Raw genomic sequence first — 19214 nt, 5'->3', positions numbered from 1 at the left:
ATACAGAACATGAACACCTCAAGTCATGTTTTGACTGTATTGAGAACAACATGTTTCCAGTCTGTCACATAGAAATGCCTTCTTTTCTCAAAACAATAGACTGTAGCCTGATATTGTTCTTAAGAAGGCTTAAAAAAATGCAGAATTCAAATTTAAGAATTCCAGAGCATTGCAATACACTTAAAGCAATGTATTTGCCTTATTTAACAGAATAACATGTTTCAGCAGCGTTAGCATAATTGCAAAGGTTTCTCTAATGACCAGTTAGCATTAAACATAATAAGAGATTTTATCATTAGAATGCTGGAGTAATAATAGTGCTTTGCAGTCATATATAATAATAAATCAATCATTTCAAGCAGTAATAGTCATTTGTATCATAAGTAATGGCTTGGCTATGTTTTTATAAAAAGTATCAATTCCAATCAAAAACATGAATGTTTCCAGGCGATTTCAAACTATTGTGTTAAGTTGAAAGTCTGCACACTTGAAGAAGCAAAAATCAGCCTGCCTCATTCACTTTTGCTGTAGCATTAATATTGTGTAAGCACGTTTGTAAATTAAAAGGCCGTGTTAAAGTGGATGCAGACAGGAATGGACCAATTAAATTCAGTCATCTTTGAACGCAACCTTAAAAGGAAGTCACCTTTTAAAAGGAGAGTGGCTAGAAAGAAGAAGAGAGTAAATGAAATTGGGGATGAGGGAGAAAAGCAACGTGTTGGTTGCAAACTGGGACTACCAGGTGACCCCAAACCTGTATCACAGACTGATCTGTGGGTTGGCCTGACTTGGCTAAAGGCATTTTCTTATAGGATGAATTGTTTACATTTGGCAAACCAGTTTTGGGGCACATTCTCATGCATTAGTTGTAGTTTATTGCTCCTCCTGGACAGACTATGGCTGATAAGCCTTTACTGCAATGTTTCTAAACCTTGTACACCCTGGCAAATTGAGCACAATCATTAGAACACTTGAAGGGTTGAGTGTGGTCCCCGTTGATGAATCGAGCAGAACTGTCAGAGCAGTGGCACTGTGGTCTATCTTGAATCAAGCACAACCTTTAGTGTGCATTGAGGTTGAGTACCTCTTGTTGACTTGAACATGGTTGTTAAATTTGGGTGGGTGGACCAAGTGTGATCAGTGAAACAGCGGCCCACTGCAACTCTCTACCAATATAAACAATCGCAACTGAGAAACACTATTTCTGCACTGGGAGATTTTAACGTTGCTGGACCTGTGATTGCTGTGTTTCTTGTTTAAAAAGGAACTGTACTTTAACCCAGAGGTGTTTTAGTTATTAATGCATTTCTATTTTCATTTACTTTAACATGTTGTCATTTCAGTGTTGTTGTGTACTGTTGGGTTACTTGCTCTATTGCTGAATTAAGTTCTGGCAAAACCAACAGATCTATCAAGTCTTTCTTCATGGATAAATCTCATGACCCAGTAACACCTTAAATTTACATTATAAGACTCAACTAATCTTTGTACTACATCCAAGGATGTTGGTTCTTGATTCTTAACTGCTTATGCTACCTTCTGTACGAGGAGACCCTTGAGGAAAGCATCAGCTGGAAGATGGTCTGCAAATTCCAATTCAAAGCCTGGAAAAGTGAATACAACAAGTCTGCATACTTCTATTGTCATTTCCATATACAGTAATCTCTCGCTATATCTCGCTTCGACTTTCGCCGCTTCTATATGTAAGCATAACTAAATATATAACGCAGATTTTCCGCTGCTTCGTGGGTTCTGTGGACAATGTGTCTTTTTACTTCCTGTACATGCTTCCTCAGTTTGTTTGCCCAGTTGATTTCATACAAGGGACGCTATTGGCGGATGACTGAGAAGCTAACCAATCAGAGCACACAGTTAAGTTCCTGTGTGCTGAATGCAGTGTTAACCAGGAAGTCTCGTCTCGCTCATTCAGCATCAACGTGTTTCGCTGTGTAAAGTGTTAACTTTTGTGTTTATCTTTGTGCATAGTCAAGCCCTTCATTATGTCTCCAAAACGATCTGCTCCTGCTACTGCTTCAGGGGCCGTGCCCAAGCGCCAAAGGAAGATGTTAACGATTGCCGAAAAGGTAAACGTTTTGCATTTGTTGAAGGAAGGGAAAAGCTACATCGCTGTAGGACGCCATTACAGCATCAATGAAACTACAATTCTTTTTATTTAAAAAGTAAGAAAGGTATATAAGATCTACGGCCGCAGTGTCCTTTTAACCAGGGTGCAAAATGAGTTGTAAGTGGATGTAATAAGGCAGTAGTCTGGATGGAATCTGCTTTAGGGATTTGGATTGAAGACTGCCAGAAGAAGAACAACGGCAGTGCTACACAATCGCCTGAAGTGGCTACTTTGGAAGAACTGTAACGCTCTCCTTTGTTGTGCAGTCAAATTAAACTCATTGTTATCAGACAAGTCGTCGTGTCATTGTTGGTGAGTAACCATAATTAATTTTCTACTTACAGTACTTAGTACATGTACGTACATTTAGTGTCACTGTACACACATTTACTGTATATTATTTTTCTTGCATTGTACGTATTTATTGCTGGTGGCCTGTCAATCGTAATGGCTGTAACATATGTGATATCGGAGACTCTCAATATCTTTAAAATAATATTTAGGTTTTACTGTATATAAACAAGTGTGTGTATATATATATATATATATATATATAATTATAATTTCAGTGAATCTGACCTGAATACAAAGGGATTATGCTGTATAACTCTGCGGGGAATATTTATAAACAGTGTGGGAGAGTTTATAAGGGCTTAAAATATATAAAAATAACCATACAAACATATGGTTTCTACCTCGCCGAATTTCACCTATAGCGTGGGTTTCCGGAACACAACCCCCACGATCGAGGAGGGATTACTGCACCTATGCTACTGTCCCACCTTCTTGTTATCTGCAGTTGGTGACCCTTTATGGTTAAAAGGGAAAGTCAGTTATTGTTTAAACTATAATTTTGTCATTGATGTTTTTGTAATGAACACACCTATCGAATGGCCATTTTTCAAGAATTCATGTAGCATGCCCATGTCGTTAAACCTACTCTAGCCATAAACTAAAAGAACCAACGTCTTCCTTCCTTACTACGCTCTAGTAGGGTAGCAGGTCGAACTTGTTGCTGTTGGCCATAAATGCAGTTTTTTTTTTTTTATGATGGCTAGGGTCAGCTGCCTTATATATGTTTGATCCCTACTGTGGGGTCATACATTAGGTGGTCTGATGAGGCTAGGTTAATCGGTTTCTGCTCAAGGCCTCTAGTCAATAACAGCCAACAGAGCACCCATCATAGATTAAGGTGTCTTGGGATTTTATCCATAAAGGATACAGCTGGGGCTGGTGTGTGCATTTTCATCACTAATACTGAATGATGTCTTACTCTGTAAAACAACTCTGCATGCTTCTCTACCCAATAACTACAGTGGCTTCTGTGATACACAAACAAATAAACATTAATCATTTTTGTGGCAAGACTTCAGAATAAGTGGGTTAACAGGCATTCCCTGTCTGCTAGTAATATGGTTGCTTTACTAGAAATTACAGCAAATACTATAACTCCTTTTTTCTGTTGCTTCATTGCCTTCTGTAAGCAAATGGGAGGGATTCAATTACTACTCAGTTACCGTGCTACATGTCAGCTTGTCTTGCAATACATCATCACACAGCTATACAGGTTCTAGCAGTAAATACCGCACTCATGCAATACTTGCAGTTCTGGGGTGAGATTCTTGTGCTGGTAAACAATACTAAATGTTATATTTAACCAAAAAAATATATAACATTTTAGACCCCATTTGTCTTGCTTTTTCTCCATATTGGCTAGAGTGGCCTACTCCCACAACAACAGGATTCCAATGCCAAGTGTTTATTTAGTAGCTCCAGTGTATTCAGCAACCAAGTACACATTGACAGCAATAGATGCCACTCATACTCTTCATCATAACAGTCAGGTTTGGGAACCAGGCATACAATATACTTGTACATGGCCATGCGCAAAACCAGCAAGCATCCAGCTCCCATACATGTGAGGCAAGCCTTTTGATTGGTTCCCCATTTAAACAAGTAGTGTGCAGAAACCGTTCATTAGAATAATATAATACTCTTTAGCTGTATTATCTACAGAATCCTATGAATAAAAAAAAAAACAAATTTACACTGTGCATTACAACTAAAATTTTAAAAGGAATGCAATTTAAATATAACTCAAAAATATAAATATTTTATATATCTTGCAGCAAATTCAAGCAAATTCTTTTCCCATTCTATAGTTGCTCAATTTTATACAAACATCCTATTACAATTTTACAAGAGCAACGTGTACTAATTTAAGCTACAGAATTATTTACATTGTTTCAGCTTTCTGCATAAATTGCCTAACAAATAATAAACAAAAACTGTCTTAGCTGGAACCTAAAGTGACAGTCCTAGGAAGACCCTTAAAACATAAGAATAGGCACATTAGGAATAAATAATAAAGTAAATTATTAATACAAACGCGGTGCCAAATGTGCAAATAATTGGATTAATGGTATACATGCATACAGAACCAGATTAGAAACTGTATTGCATTCATTAATACAAACTTGTATTTTGTAAAATAAGCTAAAAGTTTTTAACTAAAACTCCTTTTGCAACAACATTACTCTTGTATGTGTTGCTTTAGGATAATTCAAAACATCTTTTAGATACAGACAATAGTGTTTACTTAAATCTTCTTAGTTTACAGTGTGAGTGAAAGCCACTGCAAATATAATCAAACAGGACTATTAGTCTGCTGGATTATACTGTGCAGTTCTGACACAATTAATTTGTTCAAGTCATATAGAAATATGACAAAGTTAGTTTACAATAGTGTTGAGCAAGTCTTGGAGAGATGATTCTTCAAGGGATCCAGTCCATGTTGCTTCATATTAGTTACTATTAGTCACCGTAGAATTGAGGATTCGAGGCACATAGTTAGATTTTGAGGCCTTTGAAAGTTCTTTCTATAAAAATAAAAAAGGAAAGTTGAACATTAAAATACAAAAAATGCTGAAAGCTATAATCTTTTTTTCCATGGTTAAAAAAAATTCAAGGAGCAAAAACTATTTTGCAATCATTACCATAGCAAAAGAACACAATGCTATTTACTACCAAAAGTCCATATTTGTTAAATACAAAAGTATTATTGATTGAGCTTCAGACATATTAAGGCAGAATATAGTTACTACTCTCCAAAAATGAATGATACAAGTGAACATGACTGCAACAATTGCAATAGGACTGCTGTAGCGTTAAAAAGAATTTGGGATCTTAGATAAACCATTAGGTTTGAACTAATAAAAGTTATCACTTCATCAGCTGATCTACTAAACTCCTATTAAATGGTTTAGCAAAGGTCCGATCACAACCACAGAAACCCTGTGAAGTGGAAAGGAATTCTTTTCCAGTGTAACACTGTGCCAACCCTGAACAATGGAATTATAAAAATGTAACAAAGAGAAAGGGTGATCAACACTACTTCCCTACTGGCCTCACACAAGTACAGACCATATCACACACTGTAAGCAACACAAAAGGTTGGATCTGTACATTGAAACAAAAAAAGAATAAAACCTACATGACATAAAAGTATAACAAATACCTGTTGAGGGGCACCCTACTTAGTACTTAACACATATATAATGACCACAAAAGTTCAATGCACAAACAAATAATCGTCAGTGAAATGGAAAAAAAATGGTTTGACAGAAGTCCAATAAATCTGCAGATACCCCAGATTAAATACAAAGTGATCACATGGGAGAACAGCAGAGGAGGCAAAGCACATGAATGCATCTTGTCCAGATATTAAAATACCGGGAAAACAGTTTGCAGTGTTGATTTACCAGGCCTTACATGTCTTTTTCTAAGTAATCAAAATTCTGGAGGACTTCATTTTAGCTGGAATAAGGAAGTCAGCTACTTATTCAGGACACTCTACCATTTAAATATTTAATATTTAATACATTCAGTTCCTATCTGTTAATATGTACAGAATCACGGTGCTGCTAGATCACACAAGACACTGCAAATGACATGTTCCAACTATTGATAGAACAGCACAGCCTCACTGTATGGGGCATATAGAAAGAAATGCATAATAAAGTGTGTGTCTTTCTTTTTCCTTTTACTGCAGTTTGTAAGAGGTGAATCCAAATTACCTTTTGTAGCGGGTTAAACTGCATTCCAATACCATTCTCCCTGTTCTGTGGAAACTAAAGATTATAAAATAACCTACGTTTAATTGCTCCTACCTCGCACACAATGCTTGCTGGGATGGGCACAACTCTGAATGGATGGCATAATTAAACATGTATAACGAAGATTTTTTTTTAAAGTTCTGAACACTCCATGGTCTAAGTATATAACTAGTTTTAATTTCACACACACGTTTATTGTGTGGTGATTGCTTATGTGGAGAATGAAAAAGGAAGGATAGAAACTGGGGGTGTACTACGTCAGATACAGACAGCACGTATCCAATAAAGAAAGACCGCTCAGAAGAACATCCATTGAATTCTATGTTCGTGTCTCTGACCACCACATCACGAACCAAACATTTACGCAATATTTAAGTTAAACCTGTGCGATACCCATTCATACATCTAGTTTTTTGGAGCCTCTTCAAACCTGCCATAACATTATCTAAACTGAACGTACACCTGTGGACCCCTTACATGCAAGGGAGCAGCACTACTGCCATGCCACCATGCATGTTTAATACATGCTTTAATACATTTCATCATGAAAATGACATCACGTATTTACAGTATCTTAGCATTCTAAATGTTCAGAGAGCAGGAATATCATGAAGTGAATGGATTCTGTGCGTCGATCGTTGCTGGCACCTCATCAGTGGTTTAAGAGGCGCGTAGCAATGAACAACTGGGTCGGGGAACACTTAACACAAAGCATTTAATGTGCTACATTAACTTATGACAGGGTTTGAGAAAAGTAGTAGTAAATTAAATCTAGTAAATTAAACATTCATTTTAAAATAAAGTTTACTTTACGACATTCTGCTGACAAAATAAAACTACGAGAATATAGTGTAAAAGTCAAGAAAAAAAGTCAAGATGTCGACATTATTCTCGTCACAAGCATCAAGATTAAAGTGGAAATGGCGAGAATAAAGTCAACAAGTCGACTCTATTCTCGACTTTTTTCTTTCACTGTGTCCGTATTTTTTTTCTTCATCATGGCCCTAATACGCTTCTGTATAAACCTAACATTTTTACTTCTGTGTGTAATACTTTACATTTATTGACATTAAATTTCATCTGCCACAAATCTGCCCAAGCACTGTACTTTAACTGAATAATACATGAATATTTCTACTGTACATAAGGCATTATTTACTGTATATTGCAAAAATTATTTGGAAACTATATATACTGTATATTTTCTATACCAAAATTTTTGCTTACTCCTGGTGAAAGCAGCATGAAGCAATCTTCTGATACCTGTGCATCTCTGCCAACAACTTGCCCTTAAAATGACTCTGCAGCACAGATGGTCACATTGTGCCCTGCCTCAGAGCATCCTCAAAGGCACCGTCAGTGGTCATTGTTTCTACAGTAGCTAAAAAGTTTAAAATGACAAACCAGCTGCATCATATTCTGATATTGTGCCTGCTCGGCACAAGATCATAAAGTCCTGCAGAGGAAGGTGAAGACAGAACAGCATTTTACCAGTACCCAGCTGCCTTCTATTCAGAACACATAGAACATGTGTTACCTTACAAGAACAAACAAAATATTGATAATCCCCCACCATTCTACACAACCACTTTTCTTACTACCCCCTTCTGGCAAATGGCACAGGACCATTGGTAGTCATGCAAGTAGATTCAGGAATAGTTTTCACACACAAGCTGTAAGATTCCTGAATAGCCAATTATAAGAATAAGTACTGTAACATAATAGTGCGTATAAATATAAAATAGTTGCAAATACATACTGTATTGTATCTATTATATATAATTGTCCATTCTCTATATGTTGCATGTTACCTATTCTTTAAATTTGTGTAATGTATTTTTGTCAACAATTCTGAGGAGGCATGCAAGTAAGTGTTTCATTGTACACAACAATAAACTTGACTGAATTTTGAGTGGAGTGATACGTTGGTGAATAAACTAGACTTTACTCCCAATGCACCAATAAGAACACAACAAAGTGGAAAGTTAAGATATCACAACTGAATAGAGTCATTTATAGTTTAAAGTCCAGTGCTTTAGCCACTAGTTACTGCATGCCTGTACACACATTTCTTTCCTTGCATGTAATGTACAGTTGTTGCCAGTATGCATTCTCATGCCGCTACATGCCTTTATTTTCCTTACATCAAATGTTCTCATGCAGAATTTTCCTGTTTTGCTCCAAACGCAGTTAGGAAAGGATCAGACTCCACAGAACCCTGTAATGGAAAAATCGATCTCAGAAAATAGCCGATAGTAAAGGAGACATAAAGGTTATTTTTGGATCAGAATTTAAAGCTTCACCAAAAAGGTCTCAGTTTATATTAAAATAGTTTGCAGATATTGTAAAGTGATGTATTTTAAATGTCCATGTAAGCAGGAATTGTTTTCTCAAAATTTTATGTAAATACATATAATTAAAATTTTTTTTAAAAAGTAAAAGATTATATTTGTTAATTAGAAGAATCTACAATTACTACATTTAAAGTACAGGACTTTAAAACAATGTTGCCATTTCAATCAATTCATTGTGAATTAGCCCATATCACAGTACCTACCTGTATTCCCAACTGCAAGATAAATTGGATGCCTATAGTAATATAATCAGATACGAAAAAAAAATGTCCTGGTAATGCATACACTGGGACCAAAAAATGGGTCAGGGAGCTTTTTGTCATACATTTACTCTTGTCTATTGCAGTGTGTGTAATGTTAAGTCACACAACTTAAAAACATTTACCATACCTTCTTGAGCACCTTGGTATCATCATTTGCTAGTAAACTTTTGAAATTCACCACTTAGGGTTTATACTGGAGGTTTTTCACAACTAAACAAACGTCTCACATATTTTGAGCAAATGGATCAAAATATTGAAATATTTGCAAGGACTGAATAAATTGAATAAGATGCTTTTCATCCCTATCATAAAATTTACAAGCAGAAAAAGAAAAAGAATTCAAACAAAAGCTCAGCACATTTACGGGAAAAAACTCCGACTACTACAAGTGCTCAATAAAACGTTTTCCATCTATTCTCTGCATATATTTTCTATTTATGTTTTGCAAATATTAAACCAATTTTGCTGTGAGCAGTATTTGATATAACAAACAAAACACTAAAATATCTTGTGTGCTGTAATAATAATATCTTCACAATGTCTAAAAGTTAATAAAAAGGTAGCAAAAATAAGAAAATGTTTGAAGAATAATAATAATTCTTAACATGTATGCAGCACTTCTCACTACTCAAAGCACTCTACAAACTCCACCCATAGAGGACACAGGATAAGAACCCATGATCTCCTGACTGTAAGGCAGCCGCATACTGCTGCGTCACCTGACCATTTGAATGTACTGGTCTGTCTTACATCCAAGTTCATCTTACGACCGGTCTGTCAGAACCAAAAGTGGTTATAATAAATACATAAAATAAAAAATAAAGTAAAATACCGCACTGAAGTTGCTGTCAGAAATCATATCTGAGCTTTGTCAGGCTAGCTATAGCTGTTCTTAGGGGCTTGTAAAATTTAGAGGTAGAGAAAATCCCCGTTTCTCTATTAGCTATTAACACTAGAATTACCAGAGTCTACGAAAAAAACTCGTAGATCCGGCCCACCTTAAAACCGTTCTCACTTCTCTGCCACCGTCTTTTGTCTTCTAAATGTGCTGATTAAAAAGAGCAGCAAGCAGCCGGCTATTCCATCCCCCACCGTCACAGAACGTTCACTAAGTTTTCCCGGCTCATGCCTTGTTTGATTATCTGGGAGTGACTCAACTGCTGGAGTTTTAGAGTGGAAATAATAGATTGTTATTTGGAACACATGCATTTCATGTGTGTTACGTTTCTACAGTAATCTGTGTAAACACATTGTTAAAACAGAAACTTTTTCATATTTTAATTATAAATGTTACAAAATGTAGGCATAAACTATAGAATATGTAAAGCCTGATTTCCAAAGATCAAATAAGCACTATCACAAAAGTTTCAAGAATGCTGCAATAGCTGCCTTGGCGTAGCGCTAAGATTTGTTTCTTAGAGCCCGGCATGCTTACCGTGTCTCAGAGACCAGAGTTCGATTCCCCGCTGGGGAGGAAGTGTTAATTTTTTTTTTCTTTTTAACCTTCGCCGCTCTGCCTGCCTGCAAGCATCTGCTTTCTGTGTGCTGGGGCGTTTTTTTTTCTTTTTTCTTAAGTAGATCGTTAAGTTTAAAATGTCGATCGCGGTTATTTCTGTTCATTAATTCATGCTTTCATTCATTATAACTAATACTGTTATCAAGTGGTCACTATTTTTGCCTGTTGTATACAATCTATCTAGCGTCTTTATCTCCACTCTCACTGCCTGCTTGCCTTTCTGCAGCACCTGTCACATAGTGCCTTTCACATCTATCTATCTATCTATCTATCTATCTATCAACTTCTGTCTGTGCATTACCCAGTGATCTGTCTGACAGTGTGTGTCTTACAGAACTTAAAAATAAGAACAGTTATAAGGACACTTGTTCATATAAATTGCAGTCTCAATTATTAAAAAATATTTTAAAAGGAACATCCCACATGAAAATATAACAATCTCATTAACTGACTTTTATGTCCGTTTGAGGTAAAAAAAAAAAGAAAATACATTAAATCATATATCAATCGACACACGCTGCACACAGGCAAGCAGGCAGTGAGAGTGGAAATAAAGACGCTAGATAGATTGTATACAACAGGCAAAAATAGCGACCACTTGATAACAGTATTAGTTATAATGAATGAAAGCATAATTTAATGAACAGAAAACACCGCGATCGACATTTTAAACTTAACGATTTACTTAAGAAAAAAACGCCCCAGCACACAGAAAGCAGATACTTGCAGGCAGGCAGAGCGGCGAAGGTTAAAAAGGGAAAAAAAAAAAATTAAAAAAAATAAAACTTTCTCCCCAGCGGGGAATCGAACTCGGGTCTCTAAGAAACAAATCTTAGCGCTATGCCAAGGCAGCTATTGCAGCAGTCTTGAAACTTTTGTGATAGTGCTTATTTGATCTGTGGAAATCAGGCTTTACATATTCTATAGTTTATGCCTACATTTTGCAACATTATTAAAATATGAAAAAGTTTCTGTTTTAACAATGTGTTTACACAGATTACTGTAGAAACATAACACACATGAAATGCATGTGTTCCAAATAACGATCTATTATTTCCACTCTAAAACTCCAGCAGTTGAGTCACTCCCATATATTCAAACAAGGCATGAGCCGGGAAAACTTAGTGAACGTTCAGCGACGGTGGGGGATGGAATAGCCGGCTGCTTGCTGCTTGTTTTAATCGGCACATTTAGAAGACAACAGACGGTGGCAGAGAAATGAGAATGGTTTTAAGGTGGGCTGGATCTATGAGTTTTTTCATAGACTCTGGTAATTCTAGTGGTAAGAGAATAGGTCAATGTTTTGAAACAACAGGTGATGGTGCTAGAAGTAAAGAAACTGGGCCTAAAGCCATCTCACTGTATTTAACACTAGAATTACCAAAGCTTACGAGAAAACTCGTAAATCCTGCCCACCGTAAATCCACTTGAATGTCTCCATTCAGCGTCTTTTGTCTTGTAAATGTGTCAATAATCCCATGCAGCAAGCTGTCTGCTATACCATCCCCCTACCGCCGGAGAAACAGCAAAAACCTCTCCCAAATGAAGCCTTGTTTATCAGCGAGTCAGGTTCCTAGGCTAAAAAATATCTCGTTATTCGGAACACATGCATTTCACGTGTGTTCCGTGTCCACAAAGATCTGTGTAAGTGTAGGATGACAGAAATGTAGAAAACATACGTAAAAGACAAACTTTTTCCATGTTTTAGTACTAACAAAAAAATGTACAAATGAAGTGTGTAATGTGTGAAGACTAAAGTCCAAATATCAAATAAGCACTTTCACAAAAGATATAAGTTTAACAGAACAAATGCGCTTTTTTCCAAGACTATAACCAAAGAAAAAGAAATCAGGTTAGTGTTGCTTGTTGTCCTGACTTCTAGGGCAGTATACTGGTTAGAGCTGCTGACTCCAATTCAGAAGGTTCTGGGTTCGAGTCTTAAAGTCTCCCAAAATAAACGTTTTGAGTAGTGAGCTGTTCTTATTGTTACTATTATACAATAAAAGCATACATTTGATTTGACGGTCAGATTGTGTAAATGTATGGTACTTGTAAAGGTTAGTGTTTTTTTTAATTCAGTTTTATTCTCTCAGACGCGTTCACACTAGCCCTGATCTGACACTGCTGTGTTCAAATAAAGAAGTGCTATAACAGAGGTGAACACAGATCGGAGAAAGAGAACAAAAGCCCTCCCCGCAAGAAATGTCCACTCACATACAAGAACAATGCAGCTGCACCAGGCATAAAGGTGAAAGATGGCACTGTTTGGCTACAGGACAAAGTCTGTAGTCATCCTGCCCATCACCTGTCCTTCAAAGAAACAGCATGGCTTGTTTTGTTATACTTGTACCTTTTGAGAAAGTGTTTATTTCATATTTGTATTTCAGGCTTCACACATTATACATTTAATGTCTACATTTTTTCAATTATTACTAAAACATGAAAAACATTTCTGTGTTAACTACGTTTTACATAGATTGTTGTTGACATGGAACACACATGAAATGCATGTATTCCAAATGATGATGTACTATTTTACCATATAAAGCTCCAACATTTCACTCGAAGATAAACACTGACAACTGAGAAACTTCTTTGTGAAATGAACTACAGCGGTGGGCAGGGGGATGGGATACCAGGCTGCTTGCTGTTAATCAACACATTTACAGGACAAAAGACATGGACGGAGAGGTGAGAATGGATTTAAGGTGGGCCGGATTTACGAGCTTTCTCGTAGGCTCTGGTAATCTACCTCCGATGATAAGCAATTTTATCAATTATTCTGATCAGCAGAATATTCAATAAAGAACATAGAGCAAAGTCCATCACTGTGCAAAGACACAATCTCTTTCACTGTTTTTGTTTGTTTTCACCAAACAAACCACACAGATGTACTGTATAAGGCATGGCCCCAAATCTCAAAGAAAGCCTAGGATGCCAGAATTCAAACTGCCCTTTTATTTTCTGCAGGTGTGTTCGCCTTACACACAAACACATACACTGTCTCTTTACGGATCCCAAGATGGCTTTTCAGGCAATTGATATCTCTCTCTCCAATGGTGGCATGGCCTACCCAAAAGTACTGTATGCTCTCAAAAACAGCCTGTTAACGTTATCATAGTTGAGTTTTATTTGCTAAATGCCCTCCATTGTTTTCACTTTCTATTTAATTATATTACAGGGTTACATGTTAACCTTTTAGTCTTCCTTGTTTTCTGCATTCTTCTCTTTTCTCTGGTACAATGGCTCATCTTAATATTCTCTCATACAGTATAACACAACTGTCTGCTCTTCAGAAAGGACTGAGGTGGATACATCAATTTTACTAGGATATCTAAAGATCAAGGATCATTTCTAAAGATGCAATGTGCTACCACCAGATGATATCTTGTTGCTATCTTGTCTTTGGTGCATACCCATTAGAGAAGTGATCCTAACTGGTCAAGATTCTTCGTTTCCTAGGCATTCATATTAATGTTAATTACTTTATTGATTCTCTTTTTATATAGGGCCTCCTGTGTTCATTTTGCACATTCCTCCCATCTCTTTTGCTCAGGCCAAGTTTGTTTGAATCATTTCAATTCTTTAGACATCTGTGAAGATTATTTTCTTTTTTATACAAACTATAAATTACTTTCTAGAATTGATTACAATTTTATTTCCAAATCAGCCTCTGCTTACTGTTTTAATACATCCTTACTATCAACATTTTTGTCTGATCATAGATTTTCTGCTTTAAATATCCACTTCCACGTCTGTGTCCTGGCATTGTAACACCTGCCTGTTGCAGTACACAACATTTATTGAACAACTTTCTATAAGACTGAATGACTGTCGTGAGGTCAGTTAAAATTTGGTATCTGGCTATTGAATGGATGGTTTATTAAAGGATTTCTCTATAGCTTTCTCTTCTGACTATGCTCACAAGGCTCAAAAAGTTATATCTGACCTTAAGTATGTTCAGATAGAGAGAGACTGCTCCATAATATCTGCCCCTCGATATGAATTTGTATCTCTCAGGTCAGGGTTGAGCTCAACATCTATCTGTTCAAGAAAACTGAATTTCAAATGATTTATTTCAGTTAAGTCCAGGATATGTTGTACTCAGGTGCTGGCAAATATGTGGGGCTAGCTGGCAGTTGAGTGAGTTATCTGTTTAAGGAGCATCTACTAAAATTTGTGTTTAAGCAGTTTTCTTAGTCCTTTATTTGAAAGGTAGTACTCAAGTGCTGATCAAAACTTTCTTGACTTATCAGTTGACTTTTGATTGTCCAAGTGAAGTAGTGATAGTTTCTCATATCCATATTATCTGCAGTTCTTGCTTACAACTCCCTTACACTATCCATTCCTGTTATTTCTTCCTACTACAGAGTGCCACACCAATGGGTCTCCAATCTTTATAACTAGATTTCTGTTACTCTTCCCTCAAAGTCAGAGATGTCTGGCAGGCTGTGGAACTGTTGTTCAGCTTGCAACAAAGCTGATTTCATCACTGACTGCTCCTCTCTTCTTTATCTTGTTTTCCTAGCACTGACAGAAACAAGGATCACTTCAAGCAATTCTGTAACTTATGTTGCGTTTTCCTCCTTTTATAAGATGTTTTCACACATTCCACAGACCACTGGACATAGGAGTGGCACTGGCCTTCTCTTGTCTCCTAAATGAATATTTACTGCTCCTAATCAACTTGTTTTCTTCTTTTGACTTCCATGCTGTTCATTAGAACAATCTAGACGAGAACAGGCCATTCAGCCCAACAAAGCTCGCCAGTCCTATCCACTTGTTTCCTCCAAGAAAACATCAAGTCGAGTTCATGTAACCTTTCCTAACAGCCTGCTTCTCAGCTAGTCTATCACCTTCTAGGTCGACGTGTAAATCTTCTGGACAAACTTGATTTCTTTCTCTCTTCACTTTCCTATCTGTTTTCTTTATCCTCCTCTCTTTGTTTTACTTCTGTGTTCAGCCTCGGCCTACTCATTTAGCAGGTCATCAACTTGATCACATGTTCATGTATGTCTACATGTTCATCCTCCCACTCCGCAAACTTGTGTACACCTTCCTTCTATCTGCACTTGTCAAATCATTAACAGGATTTGGTTGGTGGTGGGTTTGGCTCCTTGCAGTCTCCAGCCTATTCAAACAGGTATATGTGAGTGGACATCAAAGCACTAACAGCTAACTCCTTATCTCAAAAACTGCAGAATACTACATAGCCTATACATTGGAAAATAAAGTACTTCTAGTTAATATTTTTACATACACAATCGCCATACCTCACAGAACAGTCTTCTGGATCAACTCCAATGTACAGTATGTATTCCAACTTAACCTTTTTATACATATAAAAAAATTACTCATCCTATATTTAAATACCAACTATTTTTTTGGTGCAGTGACTTACAAAAACATTACACTGTGCAGATTGTTGCACACAGCAGCTTAATCACCAGGCACATCAGTTGTGCTCAAACCAGATCAGATTTGACCAATAAAACATTCAATTATGAAAGCTATGTAGGAACAGAGCTAGCCCCACATCAATGTGCCGATTATCTGTGCAGCTCCATTCAGCCTTGTTTGCTTTCTGAAAAGACTGTCAAGTTAAAAAATCTAATTTCCATCCCAGAGAAGCACGTAAAGGCTAATTTATATTTAGCCTTCATTTCACCACTTACAGAAAATGACATAACCAAAGAATACTTTTTTCCCCAGAAGAAACTACAGATGAAATTACCCTTCATTCTATATTAATCTATAGTGTTCACAAGGATCCTGCAGACTTTTTGTTCAGCCAGACTTCCTCTTACTCAATGGTTAAAGTATAGACTTCATTTGGAGAAGTATCAAGCCTGGGTTATAAAAAAAAGCCCTTTTGACCCTACGGGATTTTTGGCATTAATGCACTTAAATTACATGCCCAAAAATGAACGGTGTCACACACCGCCAAAGGGTCCAAGTGAGCGTGAAATAATAAAAGACAGAGGACAGAAACAGAGCACTAATGCCTTTCTCCCTCTTTTAACAGCCCAAAAGAAGATCAATCCTTTTCCAACCCAGTCCCAGTGGTTACCATCTTCTCCGGCGCCTCATAAAAACACCACTTCCGACTCCTCTCTGATGATGCCATTATTTAAATAGCCCCAAATCTGTTTTTGTTGCTGCCGAATGTAACCCCATTTTTGACCACCAAATCAGTCTATTTCTGACTACTTTGCTCACCGGACATTATTCAGGGAAGCTTCCCCAAATCTCTTTCTGTGTTTCTGACTTGTTATTGTATCACAAATTGGCATAGTCGGCAGGATTACCATTGCTCGAAGAAGACTGAAGAGCAGGACCTCAACACTGTCTTGAGTACCATTATGGCAGACCGTGAAAATTCAAGTTGGGAAAACAATAACCCAGTTGGCTGAGGCGGAAGCACAAGCACTGGAATGGGGTGCAGTAAAATCAGAGGCAGCTTGACCTCCAATTCCTCAGTTATTGCCACAATCTGAGGGTGGACGACATAGTGTTGTAAATTTTAATTTTCGAACACACTGCTAAGTGTAATCATTGGCCGAGTGGGCCAACATACTTACGCCATACCTGAAGGGCAATGAGCAGAGGGCCTATTATGATCTTTTCAAGGAGCAGACCACAAATTATGACACCCTCAGGGCTGGGTCTTTAAACACTACAGCGTCACTGCCAACCATTAGGTGATGGCATGCAGGCTCTGGAAGTACAACCCCGATAAGCCCACGGGAAGCCAGGCCTTTGAAATATGGGGAAAACAGGTTGCTGGCTAAGGCCAGACATAAATAAAGTCAGGCATGTGGGGACGACAACTGGCCTATGAAACCCAGGTCAATGCCCTTCCTGATTATCTCACCCAGGTGGTTCGCATACAACCTAATAAGAACATGGAGGCCCCGGTCGAGGCGATTGAGTGCCACTGGGCGGTTTGTAAATCGGAGAGGTCAGAACAGACAATTCACTTAGCCCCAACGAGTGCGTCACTCCTCCTGAGCCAAACCGAGCCTCCGGTCAAATCAAAGTAAAAACAATCCCACCTTCCCCACTGTTTCAAGTGTGAGGAGTTGGGTCAAATCATCACTTCCTGTCATTTAACGAGTAAAGCGATGAACTGTTCCTGGGTCAAGGGAGAGAGGTACTGTGCTCCAACTAATCCTTTGTCTCTCCCTCAAACAACAGTGATATTAATAAATGGACATCGGTTGCTTGCTATGTTCGATTCCGGAAGTAACATTTCCATTGTTGTTCGCCGTTTTGTTCTACCACGACAATAGCTGAAAAATAAGACCAGTCTTACTTGTATACACAGGGAAACTAGTTATTACCGGTCCATCTCCTGCGTCATCACTTTTCAGGGGACCTTAAAATTAATGGTCACAGTTTTACTGGACCTTCCCTTTTCTGTGATCTTGGGGTGGGACTGGTCTGATAGCAATAGTAGTATGAACATACACACTCCTAATAAAAAGTTGGACCTAGTAATGGATGGGGAAAACTAACTCGGCTGCCCTCATGCTTCGTAGGCATTCAGGGAGATGGCCAAGTTATTCTACATAAGGCATCTTAAGACTTATGTTTATCATCCCCAAACTGACGGGTTGGTGGAAAGATTTAATCAGACTCTTAAGCAGATGCTTTGCAAGGTAGTTAGAGAGGGTGGGAGAAATTGGGATCATTTAATTTCCTTCGTATTTGCCTATAGAGAAGTGCCTGAAACCTCTACTGGTTTTCCCAGTTTGAGTTATTATATGGGTCACAACCCCGGGGCTTTCTGGACCTCCTAAAACAAGGCTAGGAAGAAGAGGATCTTCCTTTCTGTAATATTATAGAATATATCCAGCAATTACACGATTGATTTGGAAAAAATCAACCCTTATTAAAAGAACATTTGGATAAGGCTCAATCAGCGTAGGCTTGATATTCTAATCAAAACAACTCTCCGGGAATCTCTCCCAGGGGATTATTTCATGGTGCTTGTACCTGCTTCGCACTCCAAATTATTAGCTCATTGGCAAGGTCCATAAGAGATTAAGGAACGAAAAGGACTCATTGACTATTTAGTAAAACAAACTAATCATCGAAGCATTGAGTGGGTCTAAAACATTAATTTGTTAAAGCTGAAGGAGCAGGAGCCAGAACTCCCCTTAGGCCAACATCGTTCCCTTTTCATTAAAAATCATGCCCTTAATCTCGAACCAGATTCGACTTCCCTGTAAAGACAGGACCTGGAAGAAGCAATCCTATCAGTTCCGAAAGTAGTAAGCGAGCAACCTTGTTACACCTCACTGATTGAGCATGACATAATTACTGAGCACAGGTTGATTGTCAGGGAAAGACAATATTGCCTTCCTAAGCCAAAGAAAACTGAAGTGGAGTTGGAGATCAAACATATGCTGGACCTAGGTGTTATTGAAGAAAGCCAGAGTCTCTGGTCCAGTTCAACTGTATTGGTCCCAAAGCCTGACAGGTCATGGATGTTCTGCAATGTTTTCCGTCGTCTCAATCACGTCTCCAAATTCAATGCTTGTCCGATGCCCCAAGTTAATGAACTCCTTAAGCGGCTAGGAAATGCTCAATATCCAACTACTCCTGACATGCAAGGGGATACTGGGAAATTCCCTTAAAGGACTCCACTAAAAAAACGGCATTTAGCACCCCTAGCCGACAATGGCAGTATAAGGTTTTCCCATTTGGACTGCATGGGGCTCCAGTGACATTCAATGTCTGGTAAACAGACTGCTACAGTCCCACAGTTCATATAGCTCCACCTATCAGGAAGAAGTTGTAGTCTATTCCTATATATGGAAGGACCACATGCTGCAG

The 19214-nt window shown here is 37.8% G+C and overlaps 1 protein-coding gene across 3 annotated transcripts in view; it reads right to left on the bottom strand.

The window, feature by feature from the left end:
- Positions 1-3159: 3159 nt before the first annotated feature.
- Positions 3160-19214, bottom strand: part of prc1b (protein regulator of cytokinesis 1b) — an 85459-nt gene continuing 69404 nt past the window's right edge. The window contains exons 14-15 of one of the 3 annotated variants that reach the window (XM_039773361.1): positions 8385-8458; positions 4919-5004 (exon numbers count right to left, since the gene is read on the bottom strand). In XM_039773361.1, coding sequence (XP_039629295.1) covers positions 8396-8458 — 63 coding nt within the window. In that variant the 3' untranslated portion in view covers positions 4919-5004; positions 8385-8395. Of the gene's footprint in view, positions 5005-8369; positions 8459-19214 lie in introns of all 3 variants that reach the window. The other 2 variants (XM_039773362.1, XM_039773360.1) reach the window with 2 other exon arrangements.

This window comes from Polypterus senegalus, chromosome 12, assembly GCF_016835505.1.
Source record: "Polypterus senegalus isolate Bchr_013 chromosome 12, ASM1683550v1, whole genome shotgun sequence".
Classification (NCBI taxonomy): Eukaryota; Metazoa; Chordata; class Cladistia; order Polypteriformes; family Polypteridae; genus Polypterus; species Polypterus senegalus.
The sequence above is the reverse complement of the archived record's forward strand: the minus strand, read 5'-3'. Positions and strand labels throughout refer to the sequence as shown.